The sequence below is a fragment of the Sorghum bicolor genome, chromosome 1 (genome assembly GCF_000003195.3).
Source record: "Sorghum bicolor cultivar BTx623 chromosome 1, Sorghum_bicolor_NCBIv3, whole genome shotgun sequence".
NCBI lineage: Eukaryota > Viridiplantae > Streptophyta > Magnoliopsida > Poales > Poaceae > Sorghum > Sorghum bicolor.
In genome coordinates, this window is record NC_012870.2 from 69,069,938 (window position 1) to 69,086,624 (window position 16,687).

Genomic DNA, 16,687 nt, shown 5'->3' on the forward strand with positions numbered 1-16,687 from the left:
TATAAATTTTACAAGCATACAACTAAATTATGCTGCCCATAACAATCGTAAACCACCATAACTAAGGCCTTATTTAGATCCAAAATTTTTTGGAATTTAACTACTGTAGCACTTTTATTTGTATTTGATAATTAATGTTTAGTCCATAGACTAATTAGGTTTAAAAGATTCGTCTTGTAATTTACAGATAAACTATATAATTAATTATTATTTTTATTTATATAAGACTAGAAGGTCTGGGTAAGAGTGAGGATGGGTATGGGCCAGAATGGGCTGTCCGTCACAATTCACAAGACACACGCAAGGGCTCTTGTTTAGTTTTCCAAAAAAAATATAGATAAATAACTAATTATATAGTTTATTTATAAATTGTTAGAATTTTTTTTAAAAAAATATAATTAGTCTATAGTTAAACAATAATTGGTAAATACAAATAAAAGTGGTACAATATAAAAAATCTAAAAAAATAATCTAAACCAGGCTAAGGTGTCATAGTTTCTTTCGATTGCGTACTATGCAGTATGCCTCTCGGGAGTCTGGGCCGGCTCTAGTACGAGTACGAGACACTGCGAGCCAAGTGGACCGACTAGATGGTCATATCGCGAGATCCACTGAACCAAGAATGCACGTGCAGGTGCATCGTTCCGTAGGTACGCAGCCGCCCCAGGCCCCAGCTCTGCTCGTGGTTTTTTCGATTCGATCAACGGTCAAAAGTCCAGCCCCTGCCCGGATGCCCCCCCCCCCCCCCCCCACCCCATTCGCCAACCAATCCAACCTGGCAACGCATCCTGGGCGCTCCGCTGATGCCAACTAGCTACTGCTGCTCACTTGGCATGGCATGGCATGTGCGCTGCCACTCGGGCCGAACGTGGGCATACTACGAAACGTAATCGCTGGCGCACGCACGCGCGAACGAGAAGGGAGTAGTCGGTCAACCATGAGATGCGAGGCTCGTCTGTGTGTCTAGACTCTAGACACTAGAGACGTTCACCACTGCGCGTGTGTTGTCAAGGTTCAAGCGAGGACGCAGCTGTGGTTTTGACCGCTTTTGCCTTGCCTTTGCTTTGCTGCTGTCGACGACGACGATCCTTGCTGCCTGGCTCCCTGCTGCGTTGACTCGGACTGCAACTGGACTACTCTGCGAGCATCATATTTTATTCCTGGTCAATAGTCTACCGGTCAAGCTTTATCCACTGATGACGGAGGCCTTGTTCAGTTCGCAAAAACTTGTGAAAAACGGCACTGTAGCACTTTCGTTTTTATTTGACAAACATTGTCCAATTATAGAGTAATTAGGCTCAAAAGATTCATCTCGCGGTTTACAGATGAACTGTGCAAATAGTTTTTGTTTTCATGTATATTTAATGCTCCATGCATGTGCCGCAAGATTCGATGTGACGGGGAATCTTGAAAAATTTTACGAACTAAACAAGGCCCTTGTTCAGTTCGCAAAAAGTTGTGAAAAACGGCACTGTAGCACTTTCGTTTTTATTTGACAAACATTGTCCAATTATAGAGTAACTAGGCTCAAAAGATTCATCTCGCGGTTTACAGATGAACTGTGCAAATAGTTTTTGTTTTTATGTATATTTAATGCTCCATGCATGTGCCGCAAGATTCGATGTGACGGAGAATCTTGAAAAATTTTGCGAACTAAACAAGAAACAAGGCCTGAATCCTGGAAGCTTTTGCTTTTCTTCTTCGCCCGCGCCTATGCTACGGCCGTACGGCGTCAGTGATGACTGATGAGCGACGACCGATTATGTATGGTTTTGACGAAAAGAGGCGGCCGACGGCACCATCGACCGAACTGCCCTGTTTTTGTTTGTACAGAGACTAGGTAGTGTGTCCGTTGTTACATGATACGTAAACTTTTATACTACAAATAATGTAATATATTTTTTTCCTCAATCAAACTTCTTTTACTTCAATTAAGTTTATAAAAGAATACACTTAATACTAGCTAGATGAATATGCTTTACTATGGACAAGAAAAAAAATATTATAATAGTTTCTCAAATAAATAAAAATATATTTGTCATAAAATGTGTTGCTATTCTTTTTATATAGGGAATACTGACCTAATTTGATGTTACTTGTGGTTGTTCACTTAGATATTTCGTAAATTTGATTAAAGTCAGATTAGTTTGACTTAAAGTAAAACTAAAAGGGATTAACGTTCGACAGAAATGAGGTGCCAAAACATTTGTGTTTTTAGCCTTTGGATCCAACACCGACGTCATTACTAGCAACCCCACAAAATTGTGTAGTTACGGTGTATGTAGTTACACTGCAACCATGTAGACTGTGCGTTCAATATCGACACTTGAGTTGGCTTTTACTAAGGGGAGGGTGCATGATCTACTCATGTCTATTGCGCCATTTTCTGATTTTTTTTTCTTCATCTCGCGTGCACGAATCTCGAAACAATTCTAAGGGCTAAAAACCGACATTTTTTTTAAAAAAAATGTTGCAAGTTTTATAGCAATTCCGAAACTAAAATACCTGCATATGTAATTTGTTAGCTAACAATAAGCTTTTGGACTTAATTTAGTTCTCGAAAGCCTTATCAGTTGGTCTAATAAGCATATTTTTTGAACTTGATTTTGAAGTTGATTTTAAGATATTTTCAACATAATTTCTTTTTAGCATTAGCCTTTAAGTCGATACGAACGAATATATAAAAGTTTTATCTGTAAATGAATTTTTAATTCTCTTTGTGATTTTATATATGGGCAACCAATGAGGCTCTTAGTGATTTTATATCCTGATGAAAAATTATGAATACACACAATTACGCGCTGACCTGCAGAGCAAATGCATCATTCTATGGACAGACATATCAAAATGAATCTGAAAGTACTTACATGTCCAGGGCACCACACTAACCACATAAAGGGCCATTCTAAAGTCGGAAAAACATCCAAGCGTCACCTTCATGATGAAGATGTACTACATGTAGGAGAAAATGTATGGCAACGAGGGGCATGTAGAGCTAGGAAACAGGGAACCACTGCCCCCAACTCGGAAAAACATCCAAGCATCACCCTCATGATGAAGATGTACTCCATGTAAGAGAGGATGCATGGCAACAAGGGTCATGTGGAGCTAGAAAACGGGAAACCACTATCCCTCTCCCAACTGGGAAAAACATCCAAGCATCACCCTCATGATGAAGATGTACTCTATATAGGAGAGGATGCATGGCAACGAGGGTCATTTAGAGCTAGAACCACCCACACACACACACCAACGGAAAAAACTTGTCTGCCTGCAACAGGCAGGAGATTCGTTGGTCAGTTCTCCCCAATGCCAACCAGAAGAGGCATGTTTCTCCTAGCGATTGTGGGGTCAGAAATACAAGCTTGGTTGCTACGTCTTCCCGTTTCCTTCCAAGAATCTGCGTGTTTAGATTTTGGATCGATCTATCGAATGGACATTTCATTGTTGAGTAGAAGAAAGTTTGATTTAGATTATTATTGCAAAATATTTACTCGACAACAACAATAATAATAAATTAAATATTTTAAGAAATAAGCTTAACAAGTAGATTAAAATATAAGTGGGTTAAGCAATGTAGTAGGAGAAACTTTTCTTAGGAGAATGTATTTTAATATGTGGAGCAAACAATCTATTTCAAAAGTGTAGCAAATAAATTGAAAAAGAAAAGGACATATGAAGCTGAGGTGTGATGCTGATGCCCTCTGTTTCAAGGGGAAAAGGACGCCTTCATATATCATTTTTTTTATTTGATGGCATATAACCTGTACCACTATTATACATGAGACCACTGATCCACCTTCAAATGGAATTGAATTCAGGTTCTATATATTTTTTTTAAAAAAAAACAGCCAAAAAAATTCAGCCAAGACCACCGGCCCACCGCTGCACTGACTAGATAAAAAAAATTGTTACAACTATTTGCTGATAATTAAAAAGCTATTAGTACATGCAGACTATTAATGGTGAAAAGAAGGTTCAAAACTGCTTTAAACAGGCAGCTGCATGCAGAAACCCACTACGCCATAGAGACTTTATTTTGTCCACGTTTAAAATCTTTAACTAATATTTCTCTGTCGACTTTTTTGCTATGGCTGAATCCTGTAACTAAGATGTTATTAACTTGACTTATTTGTTCACTGAAAAAGGATCAGTCCTCTCCAATTGATGAGCAACAATATTGGAAATTAGATCCTTCAAAACAGCTGGGCACGTCTGAGTTAAATATAGAAAACCATCAGTTTCCACGACCACAGACAGAGTTGCGGATGAGCTGAGGAACTCGAAGCATGCTTCCCTAAGCCCTTCACAATGGTACTTGTCGGCTAGCACCAAGATGGTTGCCACAGAACCTATATCAATATGTCTGCATAACTTATTTTCACATGTCAATTTTAACCTCTGTAGTTTATATTTGTCCGCCGCAACAAGCAGACGTTGAATCATTGTCATCTCATCATCATCCTCATGTTGATTAAACTCTGGCAAAGTATCAGTGTAAATGAAGGTAAGTAGAGCCTTAAAAGCTTGTGCCTCCATATCATCTATCTGTACCACCTCCTCTGCGGCGGTGACCTCGTTCATTAGAGGGAAGAGCTCCGCCATAAAAACTGGTGATCGTGCTGCGAGCACCAATCTGTGTGCCAAGAATGTCTCCCCTCCAACTAGAAATTCAACATCGGTATATTGTTTGCTCGAAAGGAGATGGCCGTAGTGTAGGTGCATGTCCGATGGTGGTGGCGGCGCCACCGCAGTGGATGACGCTGCAGCTTCCTTGGTAACAACCACATAGCACCCGACGGAGAAGGAGTCGTCTGTGAGATGTCCCGATCGCTCTAGGTCTACCCTTCTGATGAAGTTCTCGTATCCCTGTGACTTATTCACTGAGAAGTTGCACATTTGGGTGGTAAACGTGTAGGCCGGCACCGGGTTCCCTTCTTGGTCGAGCAGGCTGAAGGTCACCCGTGCCATGACTTGCTCGCTGCAGCAGGCGACGGTGGTGGTACGGTGGTGGTGGTATCCTCCTCCTCGAGAACCAGGAAGAAGGACATGTATTCTGTGTTGCTTTTCCGGCTTCCCGTGGGGCGGTAGTTGATGTGCCAGGTGTGGCCGCCTGATGTAAACGGGCAGGAACTCAGCTGGTGGCTACGTTCGGCTTCCAATGTGTTGGAGTAGCCCTCGATCTTGATCACGTGGTAAACGCTTGCCGCTACGATGGTGGAGGCGGAGCGCGACGGCGACACGCCGTCGTCGCGGGTGCTGGAGGAGTTGAGGCTCATCATGAACGACGACGGAGATGCCTATACGTACGACGTGCGTGGACGGTGTGCTAGCTAGCTATAGCGCGACGGGACGATCTTTATTTGTCCTTTGGTATCGATCAGGCCTTGAAATAAAAACAAGTATATTCTCTCTCTCTCTCTCTCTCTCTCTCTCTCTCTCTCTCTCTCTCTCTCTCTCTCTCTCTCTCTCTCTCTCTCTCTCTCTCTCTCTTGAATACGGAGTACATAAGGAAAGATGCATCACGCAACCATCACGTATAGGAAGCTGCTTAATTTAAGAAGAAATCGTTTCTCCAGCGCAAATGGAAATAATGTCTCTATAAATATACGTTCCATGCATGCATGGGGACGGACTCAGATCAGATACGTACATAATTAAGATGTAAAATTCTACAAAAGGAAAATTGCTCCTCATATCTGCTTTGAACAGAAATAATTACTACTAGACACCCTGCTCTCAACTTTTACGAAGAAAGGAATTACAAGACTCAGATGAGGATGAAGATGAGAACATGGAAGATCTGGTTAGCAAAAACGAGGACACTCAAGCGGACAGTTAGTAAAATCTTGAAAAGAAGAAATAATTACTATATATACCATGAGATAGAAATACTATATACTACGTAGCTAGACATTATTTTAAATGGAAAATCAAAAAAGCATCCTGGAATAAAACAGCCAGAGTAAATTTTACTTACACTAGCAAATATGTACGTTGCAACGGGAGAAAAATATCAAATAGATGTTACATATCAATTTATATTTATTATTTTTATAAATTTAAAGTCTATAATTTATTTTATTAATAACCATGACATCTATGGTATTACATAGTTAATATTTAAAATAATATGTACGTCGAAGATATATTTATTTAATAATAAAAATAGAAATTAATCAAACCTTGTCTTACTCTAATGTTACCTCTTAATATACCTTAATATTATATTAAAACATGAGAAGTTTGTTGCTAGCTTTATTTTTTTATTTAGATTAGAATTTCTATGAAATATGATATATCAGTTAAATGTATGTGGATTATGAATACGTAGACTTATGAAGTGTTCATATGACATAATAACACATCATGCAAAGGTAGTGGAAGCATCCTCAAGCATAAATTTAGGTAAATTAGTAAATTAGTGAGATATGCAAGAATAGTGCTAAAATTTTTACCATAAATCAAGCATAACATTAAATAAGCTACCTTAAAATTTTCATAACAATCGGAGCAGATACTACAATTTTAATTTTACACTAAAAAGCATAGACAAGCATCTCCAGCAAAAAAATGTACTAAAATTTATGATATTTTTTATTTACTACATGGATCTACATATGTGGAGCTGAACAAAATTTGTTTTGTAATTTTTAGATTTTTTTATGAATTACTACGTATTTATCAATTTACAACTAATCAATTTTACACTAAAAAGCATAGGCAAGCATCTCCAGTAAAAAAATGTACTAAAATTTATGATATTTTTTGTTTACTGCATGGATCCACATATGTGGAGCTGAACAAAATTTGTTTTATAATTTTTGGATTTTTCTATGAATTACTACGTATTTATCAATTTTCAACCGTAAAGAATAAAAAAAGTAAATTAATAGGGTAAACATTTTGCACATAGGCTCCTATACTTTTCTTATTTGATTTGTATAAAGATTTTGCATTAGAAACCCTAGAAAATATTTTATTTTGTTTTTTCTCTTCCACCTGTTGCCGAAGGAGGCGGAGGAGGTTTTGCACCTAGGTTTCTATAGTTTCTTTATTTAATGTGTATATAAAATTTTGTATTAGGAACCTTAAAAAATTATTTTATTTTTCTCTTCACCCGGAACGAAGGCGGACAGAGAGGGAGGCAGACTGAAATTTTGATGATTAAGTAATAGGGAAAGATTTATTAATTGTTTTATTAAAACTAGTATAAGAGATAGAAAACGGTGCACGATCGATCCACGCCCGGCTAGCGCGACCCTCTCCTAGTTTCTATATTTAGGCCTTGTTTACATCAATTTTTTTTTGGATTTTAATATTGTAACACTTTCGTTTCTATTTAACAAACATTGTCCAATCATAGCATTAAAAGATTCGTCTCGTGATTTATAGACAAATTATGTAATTAGTTTTTATTTTCATTTATATTTAATGCTTTATGTATGTGCCACAAGATTCGATGTGACGAAAAATTTTAATTTTTTTTTATTTTTAGGGTGACCTTATTTACCTCCTCCTCTCCCCTCCGGCCCTCTCCTGCGAGCGGGTGGACCATCCACGTGATATTTTTTTTACCTTGAGTCGTATCCATACATTGCAATGGAAACCCATACATCTTAGAGTTAGACTCTGCGCTGTTGCTGCTAGAATGATTTGTTTTAATTTGTATTAACACACATCTTGAGTATAAGTCATATCTAGGATTACACTGATGTACATGTATAATTTATACATACATTTATTTATATTAGTTTCAATAACAAGTTGCTTATGGTTTTAGTTTTACAATTTAATATGTGGAATCATTGATTGATCCTATTTCTCTCATTTTTTTAGAATGATTGATCCTGTTTCTAAGAAGAATAGGTTTTATTAACTAAATATTATCATTAACTTTATTGCTAATGTTTGTTTATGAGAAAAGAGTCAAGGTTCAAATACCCATAATATTAGATGTATCATTTGTTTTTTATGGTTATACGGAAAAATAAAAATATAAAAAAACAAAAAGCCGGCAAAGGAAAATACAGTAAAAATACGCAAGAAAAAAACAAAAAAGAAAAAGAAAAACAACAAAAACAGATGCAACACACTGGCAGTTCTCTACTTTATCCTTATCCACGTACCTCCCGACATCGCTAGTAGAGGCTCGGTATTTCCGCCACCGGCCTCCTTCGTCCCTCCCGATGCCACCTCGTAGAAACCTCCTTGTGCTACCCTCCACCTCTCCTAGCATCGGCCTGGTCTTTTCCCATGCTGACTCTCCTCCGCTGCTGGCATCCACACTAGCCTCCTTGCCCCTTCCCGCGGCGGTCTTATGGCCTTGTTCTCACACCTTCATTTGTTTGTAATAAATATTATCTAATTATAGACTAATTAGGATCAAAAGATTCGTCTCGTAATTTACAGCTAAATATCTAATGTTTGATGCATGTGACACAAATTTCGATGTGACGGAAAATCTTAAAAACTTTTTGATTTTTAAGGTGAACTAAACAAGGCCCTAGCCTCACTCCTTCCAGCGTTGGCCGGAGGCCCTACCACCACCTAGTCGTCATGGAGTGCCGCCGCTGCCTCGTGTGTCGTGCTGCCGCCATTGTTGCCTTCGCCGACGTCGCGACGCTGATGGCCTCCGATCTCGCAGACTTCGTCTAGCCCGCAACATCAAGCAGCTGCCACCCCACCCCCCCCCCCCCCAAATTACTGATTAGCTATTGTATAAACAAAATTACTAATTTTAGCTATAGTTTTGAGGCCCCCAAAAATTTGGGGCTCTGTACCGGCACGGCCATACACCCCTGTACACCGGTTCATAATCACCAAATGCTTAACTATAGGTATTGTGGAACGTGCATTGCATGTGCACGTACGTTTACAAGTCTCTCAACAAAAGATCAGCCAGTTACCAGGGGCAAATAGGCTTTACATTCATGTATTTGTAATAAAATCTAAAAAACACCTACCCAACGGTTTGCCAATTGAGGCCTTATTTAGTTCGCAAAATTTTTAGTTTTTGGCTACTGTAGAACTTTCGTTTTTATTTGACAAACATTGTCTAATCATGAAGTAACTAGGCTCAAAAGATTCATCTCACAAATTACAGGTAAATTGTGCAATTAGTTTTTATTTTCGTCTATATTTAATGCTCCATGCATGTGACCAAAGATTCGATGTGACGGGGAATCTTGAAATTCTTTTGTGAACTAAACAAGGCCTGAGATTTACAATTTTGTTAACTTGGCAAATACTCCCTCCGTCCCAAAAAGAATTTCAGACATCTTGTTTGACCATCTGTCTTATTCAAAAAAATTACATAAATATTATATATTTTGTTAAGACTTATTTTATCATTAGATATACTTTACTAATGATTTATTTATTTTATAATTTACATAAAATTTTTGAATAAGACGAGCGGTCAAACACGATGTCTGAAAGTAAAAAAAACGTCACTCTTTTTGCGACAGAGGGAGTAGAGGGGAAGGACTCCCATATATGTCAAGCCTCTCCGCTCTTGGCATCACGTCCCTCGCGCGAAATCTGTCGCCCCCACTCGTGGTCGTTCGACTACTCCCTTCTACCGTCGCCAGATTTTCTTTTTTGCCAAGTGATTAATGCCAAACCATTGGAGATTGTCTCTTTTCATCTTTGTCATATTTATTTGGGACTTGACAAACTCTCTCATTTATGAAATGAACTATTGCAAAATAGTTGGAGATGCTCTTACAGAGTAGTAGTCATATGTACCATGCATGAATCTTGTGTTGAGATATATAAAGAAATGTAAAAAATGGCAACATTTTTTGCAAAACCAAATGGTCAAAGGGCTACACAAAACTGGATTAAACGGTTATTATAGTTATAGGAACGCCTGACCCACACAGATATTTGTGTTTTAACAGCATATAAAATCTTTGATCTTTCCGAACAGTCGAATCATGATTGAAGCAATTTTCCTTCCATCATTCACCAAATTAAGGAAAATATATTTCATTTTCCATGAGCGGCGACGACATTGTAAATCAGATCCTTGAAAACACTAGGACAGCTCTGTATAAAATACAGAAAGTCACTTGATTCCGTGAACTCGACTAGAGCCGTTGAGGCGCTGAGGAACTCAAAGCACACCTCCTTAAGACGTACGCAGTGGTGCTTCTCGGCCAAAACCAACATGGTTGCCACGGAGTCTGCATTGATATGGTTGCACAATCTATCTTCGCAGATCAACATCAGCCTCTGCAGTCCATACATATCGGATGCGACGAGCAGATGTTGAGCCATTGCTGCCTCGTCTTCCTCGTCGTCTATCTTTGGCAACGTGTCTGTGTAAATAAAGATAAGTAGAGCCTCAAACACTTGTGCGTCCATATCATCAATCTGTATAGCATCTGTCGTGGTGCCTTCCTTCATCAGCCCGAAGAGCTCCGCCTTGAAGACCGGTGACCGTGCCGCAAGCACTAACCGGTGTGCCGTGAATCTCTCACCACCGCTGACAATGAACTCAACGTCGGTGCCCTGTTTACTTGAGAGGAGATCACCGTAATGACAGTGCAAATTTGATGGTGGTACCTTGACGGAAGGCGACCCCTTGGTGATAACCAGATGGACACTGATGGCGAAGCGGTCGTCTTTGAGATATCCCGATTGCTCTAGATCTTTCCTTCTAATGAAATTTTGGAAGCCAAAGGAGTCACTAAGTGAGAAGCTAAACAGACGGGTGGTACGGGTGCGCGACGGCACTGGCTTGCCGTTCTGGTCGAGTAGGCTAAACGTAACCTGCCCCATCACAGGCTCGTCGACCTCGTCTTCGAGAGCAAGGTAGAAGGAGATGTAGTCGTCGTCGTCGGTGCTGCTGTTGTCGCTGCTTCCCGTGCAACGATAGTTGATGTGCCAGGTATGGCCTCCTGCACTGAAGGAAAAAGATCTGAGCGTTCTGGCTTTCAATGTGCTGGAATACCCGTCGATCTTGAGTACACGGTTGGCTCGTGCTGCTACAATTGTGGAGGCGGACCGCGGTGGAGGAGCATCGTCGTCGCCGCGTGCTACTATAATTGACCACGGTGGAGGAACATCGCCGTCGCTGGAGGCGAGGGTCGTCGTCATGGCAGGACGATGTACGTATGATCGTCCAATTTTGATAGGGAATCTGGGAACGGGACGAAGAAGCAATTTAATTAATGTCCCGCACGGTTGTTAGCTTCCAACTCCAATTGCGTGCTCGGAGAACTGCCATTTTGGATTCACCTTTCCGTTTTACTGATGATAGACCTTTCCTTTCATTTTGTATGCACGTGGGTACCTACCGTGAGCCTAAATAATTTACTACTAGTTTACTACTAGGATATAATTAGTTTACGAGTGCAAAGAAAAGCAAAGAAGGAAAGTGAATCCAAGATTTGTTTGCAGAACAAAATCCAAAAAGAAGGGTTCTGTCAAAAAAATCCAAAAGGAAAGGGATCCTTGGTAAACGAATCCTTATTGTCTCCTCCCTGTAGCTAGTTTATTACCCCTTATAAAAAGAAAGGAAAGATGAACGAGATTAATTAAGCTCCTCCCTACGTCGTCCTCCCTTGACGATGGCGACGACCCTCGCCTCCAATACCGGCGATGGTCCGGCGCCATCGTCCGCCTCTACGGCCGTAACGACGCGAGCCAACCACGTTCTCAAGATCGACGGCGCGGGTACTCCAGCACTCTGAGTGCCAACCGTTACAGGTCGCTCAGCTCTTTTCCGTTCAACGCAGGAGGCCATACCTGGCACATCAACTACCGTCGCAGGGGAAGCAGCGACAACAGCACGGACTACATCTCCTTCTACCTCGTTCTCGAAGACGTCGTCGACGAGACCGTGTCAGCGGCACAGATCACGTTCAGCCTACTTGACCAAGATGGGAAGCCGGTGCCGTACCACACCCATACCACCAAAGCGTTCAACTTCTCACCTGGTAGTAGCTCCTTTGGGTTCGACAACTTCATCCTGAGAAAGGATCTCGAGGAATCGAAACATCTCAAGGACGACTGCTTCGCCATTGGTGTGCATGTCATTATTATTGTTACCAAGCAAGAAGCGTCGTCGTCGTCGTCGTCTGTCAAATTAGTGCCACTGCCGTCGGACATACACCGGCATTACGGCGATCTCCTCTCGAGCAAACTAGGCTCCGATGTAAAGTTCATAGTCGGTGGCGAGACGTTCGCCGCGCACCGTTTAGTGCTCGCGGCACGGTCGCCGATCTTCAAGATAAAGCTCTTTAGGACGTCAACCTGCAAGGACGAGGGCACCACCCCAGATGCAATAACGATCAACGACATGGATGCACAAGTGTTCAAGGCTATGCTTTCTTTCATCTACACAGACAGTTGGCCAGAGATAGATCAAGAGAATGAGGCGGCAATCGCTCAACATCTGCTCGTTGCGGCGGAAAGGTATGGCCTGGATAGGTTGAAGCTGATGTGTGAAGATAGATTGTGCCATGGCATTATTGATATGGGTTCCGTGACAACCAATTTGGTGCTAGCCGAGAATCACTATTGCCATAGTCTCAAGAAGGCATGTTTGGAGCTGCTAGGTTCCTCGACAGCTCTAGCGGAGTTCATGGAAACGGATGACTTTCGGTATTTAACCAAAAGCTGTCCTGGTATTTTGAATGACCTAATTTGCAACGTTGTTGCTCGTGAAAGGGAAAGGACAAAAATTTTATTGGGGAATAAGGGAAGACAATGTGACAGCATAGATATCAGGCTTCAACCATGGAAAAACTCAGCTGCTGCCCAGAAAGATCAAGTAAAGATAATGCTGTCAAACACAAGTTTCTATAGTGGAACCAGTTTTGTATGAACCTTTCACTGTTCTATGTTTCTTATATATATATATATATATATATATATATATATATATATATATATATATATATATATATATATATATATATATATATATATATATATATATACACACACACACACATACACACACACATAATATTAGCATAGTATTTTTTTCATGAATATATTGATATAGTTTTTTTGTCAAGTTGGGTGTGGTTGTAGGTCGTCAACTAAAGAGATGCGCCCCTCCCCAAAAAGAAACGGATGGGGGACGACGTGAGACCTAATCTATTGGGCCAGTTGGGCTAGACCAAATTCACGACATTGTAGCACTGGCACAGTATTCTCAGTTTAGTCTCATACAGAAACGGAACGAACGCTAGACGAGCTTAAAAGCCTAGACCTAGGAGGCTGTTAACTCTGAATCGATCCTTTTACACGAAGCGAGAACAAAAGTGCAAAAGAGTTAGAGTGAGCCTTAGCTATCTTTTGGGCCAGAGCGTTACAAAAGACCACTCGGTTTAATTGACGTAGCTATGATTATAATTAACACACAGATTTGAAACATAGATGACTCACATTTAGCCTGTCACACGGAAGCAAAGCATAAACCATCAATATAAATAGTCTACACACGTTCTTTTTTTTCACGCGAGCCAAATTAATGAACGTTGTAGTTAGTTGCTAGAGTGATTATACAGTATAAGAGGTAATTATTTTCTAACTAGAAAGAAGCGCGGGCATTTTTTATTTTCCCTAACAATCTAAACCGTAAAGTAGCACATGAATCTTCATTACTAATTGACTTATAATAATTGTCGAGAAAAAATATTTATGATGTAAAATAGGCCACACACTTTGATATATCAGATAATCTTTTTTTAGAACAACGAGCTTCATTCATTGATCATAAACATGGTTACAATCGGATTCTATGATACCCATAAGCCTGGTTGTGGTACAAGCCACTCCTCCACTGGGTTTGAACGGAATACTAATTTTGTACATTTATAAGCTAATCTATTACAAGTTCTGCTAGAGAAAATAAAAGAGAAATCAACTAAGCTCCGGCTCAAGTCCTCGATCTCTGTAAGATAGGGCCAACTTTAGAGTTTTGGTACTGACGATTCTCCCACATGTTAACAAACACCTGGCAATCCGTCTCCAGCAGTAGACGCTGCACTCGACCACACTAATTCACGAACGTTTATTTGAAACGAATTCAGCAAACGATCTCCGACCAATCAAACTATTCTTTTTAGGAAAGCACTCGATACCGCATGATACCATTTTTAGACGGACCTAGAGACACGCGACTCCGAGACTTCTTTCGGGCGGACATTGTGTGCACTTTTTTTCTTTTCGTATGCAGCCACACGAGCGACGGTAGTTTTACTTTCATTTTTTAAAAAACCACATGCATAACTTAGAAAACTGAGTTACACAGCATAACTTTTAAGATTAACTTAGTAATTTTAAGTTACACAACGTTATCTTTTTCTTTTTGCGCAAAATTTATATTATTAAAACCGTTGCGAGAATAGCATTCTCTTTACGTTTCATTGGCTTTTTTTTCAGATATTAATCATTTGGGAACATAGAAAAAAAGATTTTAAAAAGGATGGAGGAGTAAAATAAAACTAACTTTTACACCTTATATTACACAACAACTTCCATATAGATAATGCGAAGCTACATAACAAGTTACATAATAGATTTGCATAACTTATACAACTATGATATTCAGCATCCATATATTTTTAATTGGAAGATATGCAAAATATATAATGTGTAAAATAATAAATTCAAATAACAAAGTTGACTAGAAGAAACACTTTAGTTAATAGCAAATACTAACATGGTTATCTAATATAATGTGATAACACATGAAACTAAATGCAGTAAGTTCATCAAATAAGTTAAGATGGTATACACATGAAAACACAAGTTAGATATATAACTATGTACATCAAGTTAATGAAATAAGTTAGTTAGCATTCTTTTGTGGACGGAGGTAGTAATTTAGAATAGAGGGATTATATAAGTTACACAATACAACTTATGTATATAAGTTACCAAAATAATATATTAGTGTATATACAAAGTTTTGCTTTTATAAAAGTTATTCTACATAAACATAAGTTACACAGTGCAACTTAGCAGAATAGGTTAGCAACATAACTGCAGAATAAGTTAAGAGCATATTATATGTTATAAGTTAATATACATAAATTGCTACTAAAAAATAAAATTCTTCGAAATATATGAAATTGGGGTCTAGTTTTGTTCGCCTTGTCACGTTGAACACACATGCGGAATTAAAAAATAGACACATCGTTTACAAATTATAGTATTTTAAAATAAATATTTTGTTTTTTGTATGGTGACGTAAGGAACAAGAAAAAGAGGAGCGGGGGAGTAGAGTGGACAGTCAGCCCTGCATTAATTGTCGGGTCGTTCGCTACATCTGGAATCTAACTTAAAGCCTTGCCTTAATGCCTTGCCGCACCCCTCATTCTATGGTGTAGTGGACTTCATTGCGGCAAGTCATTGCCTTCGAAGACAAGGCATTAAGGCAGTGATCACACCACCATGCTCGGACCCCATAGGTGTGCCCACTCTGATCTCTAAGAACAACTCCAGTCGCTCCACGTCCTTCCTCCATGACGATAGAGGCGTCAACATTGCATTTGGTCAAGCACGGGCAGTGGTCACCGAGCAGCACCCTCGATACCCCATTGTCTTTGATCATATGTGAGAGTTGCCACAATTCAAATGTTGTATATCTTTGGCCCATTCGACAACCTTCTTCATAGGAATACCCGGCTCATCATATCTCCTTCTGTTCCTCGCCATCCACAGAGACCACATTCCACATAGGAAGATTGTTACAGTCTACTCTGGATAGCAATTCAAATCAACCAAGTCTCATGCCCATGTCTGGGGATGTAGCCTCGACATCTTTGTGCCCATCAGTACATGAGCCTGATCCCAAACACATCGGGCCACTGTACAATCCATGAGAACATGTTTGATGGATTCCTCCTCTGCGCCACAAATGTCACGGTTTGGCACATGCTCAATATGTCTTTTATGAAGACATTTCTTTGGCCGCAAGAACCCATTCACCACATGCCACTAGAAATACACGGACCTTCCGGGAACAAATAATTGCTAGATACGTTTCCATGTTAGATCCACCCAAAGCTGACGCCACTCCTTGATCTCCTTAGTGTCAATGCTCATCGTATAGACACCTATAAGTCAATCTCATAGTGTAGGTACCATGTATCTCGACTCCTAGGACTAAGCTTCCTGCTCTGCTCCCCTAATCGGTGTCCGCAAAATAGCATGAGCATCAATATCTGCAAACAGTTGCTTGATCAGGTCGTCATTCCATCCACCACTCGGAGTCAAAAGATCACACACCAGGGACACTTGCGGATAAACTGGCACACCGGTTATGCCATATGCTTGTGGAACTTCCATCCCCAATTGGTTTCAAGAGCCCATTCTTCAAGACCTCTCTTCCCGCTATGATTGCACGCTAAGTCTGGTTGGCATGCTTTTTCTTCTAGATGCTAACAGAAAATCTATTTTTTGAAAATACCGGCCCTTTAACACCTTTCCACACAACGAATTTGGTTTGTCTGAAACTGACTCATGCCTGATCTAAGATATGGTTAAGAGATCCTGATCAATAAGCACCTAGGTGTTCTAATAGTGAGCTAGGCACTCAGAGCCTGCAATTAACCCTAAGTAATTCTAACAAGGGACTCACTCAATATGGCACGAGCAGATGCTGGAGCATCACATGATCGCAACCAGGAATCTAGTTATATGCAGTGCGTTTGGCGGT

General features: G+C 40.0%; 3 protein-coding genes across 3 annotated transcripts; 1 reads left to right on the forward strand and 2 right to left on the reverse strand.

The window, feature by feature from the left end:
• Positions 4,129–4,971, reverse strand: LOC8081430 (BTB/POZ and MATH domain-containing protein 1). Its single transcript, XM_002467991.1, has one exon. The coding sequence runs from the start codon at positions 4,969–4,971 to the stop codon at positions 4,129–4,131; it is 843 nt and encodes a 280-aa protein (XP_002468036.1).
• Positions 9,994–11,106, reverse strand: LOC8081431 (BTB/POZ and MATH domain-containing protein 1). The gene has a single exon (XM_002467992.1). It carries the CDS (start codon positions 11,104–11,106, stop codon positions 9,994–9,996), a length of 1,113 nt encoding a protein of 370 aa, XP_002468037.1.
• LOC8081432 (BTB/POZ and MATH domain-containing protein 1) lies at positions 11,580–12,838 on the forward strand. Its single transcript, XM_002465371.1, has 2 exons — positions 11,580–11,685; positions 11,748–12,838. Exons 1-2 carry the CDS (start codon positions 11,580–11,582, stop codon positions 12,836–12,838), a joined length of 1,197 nt encoding a protein of 398 aa, XP_002465416.1.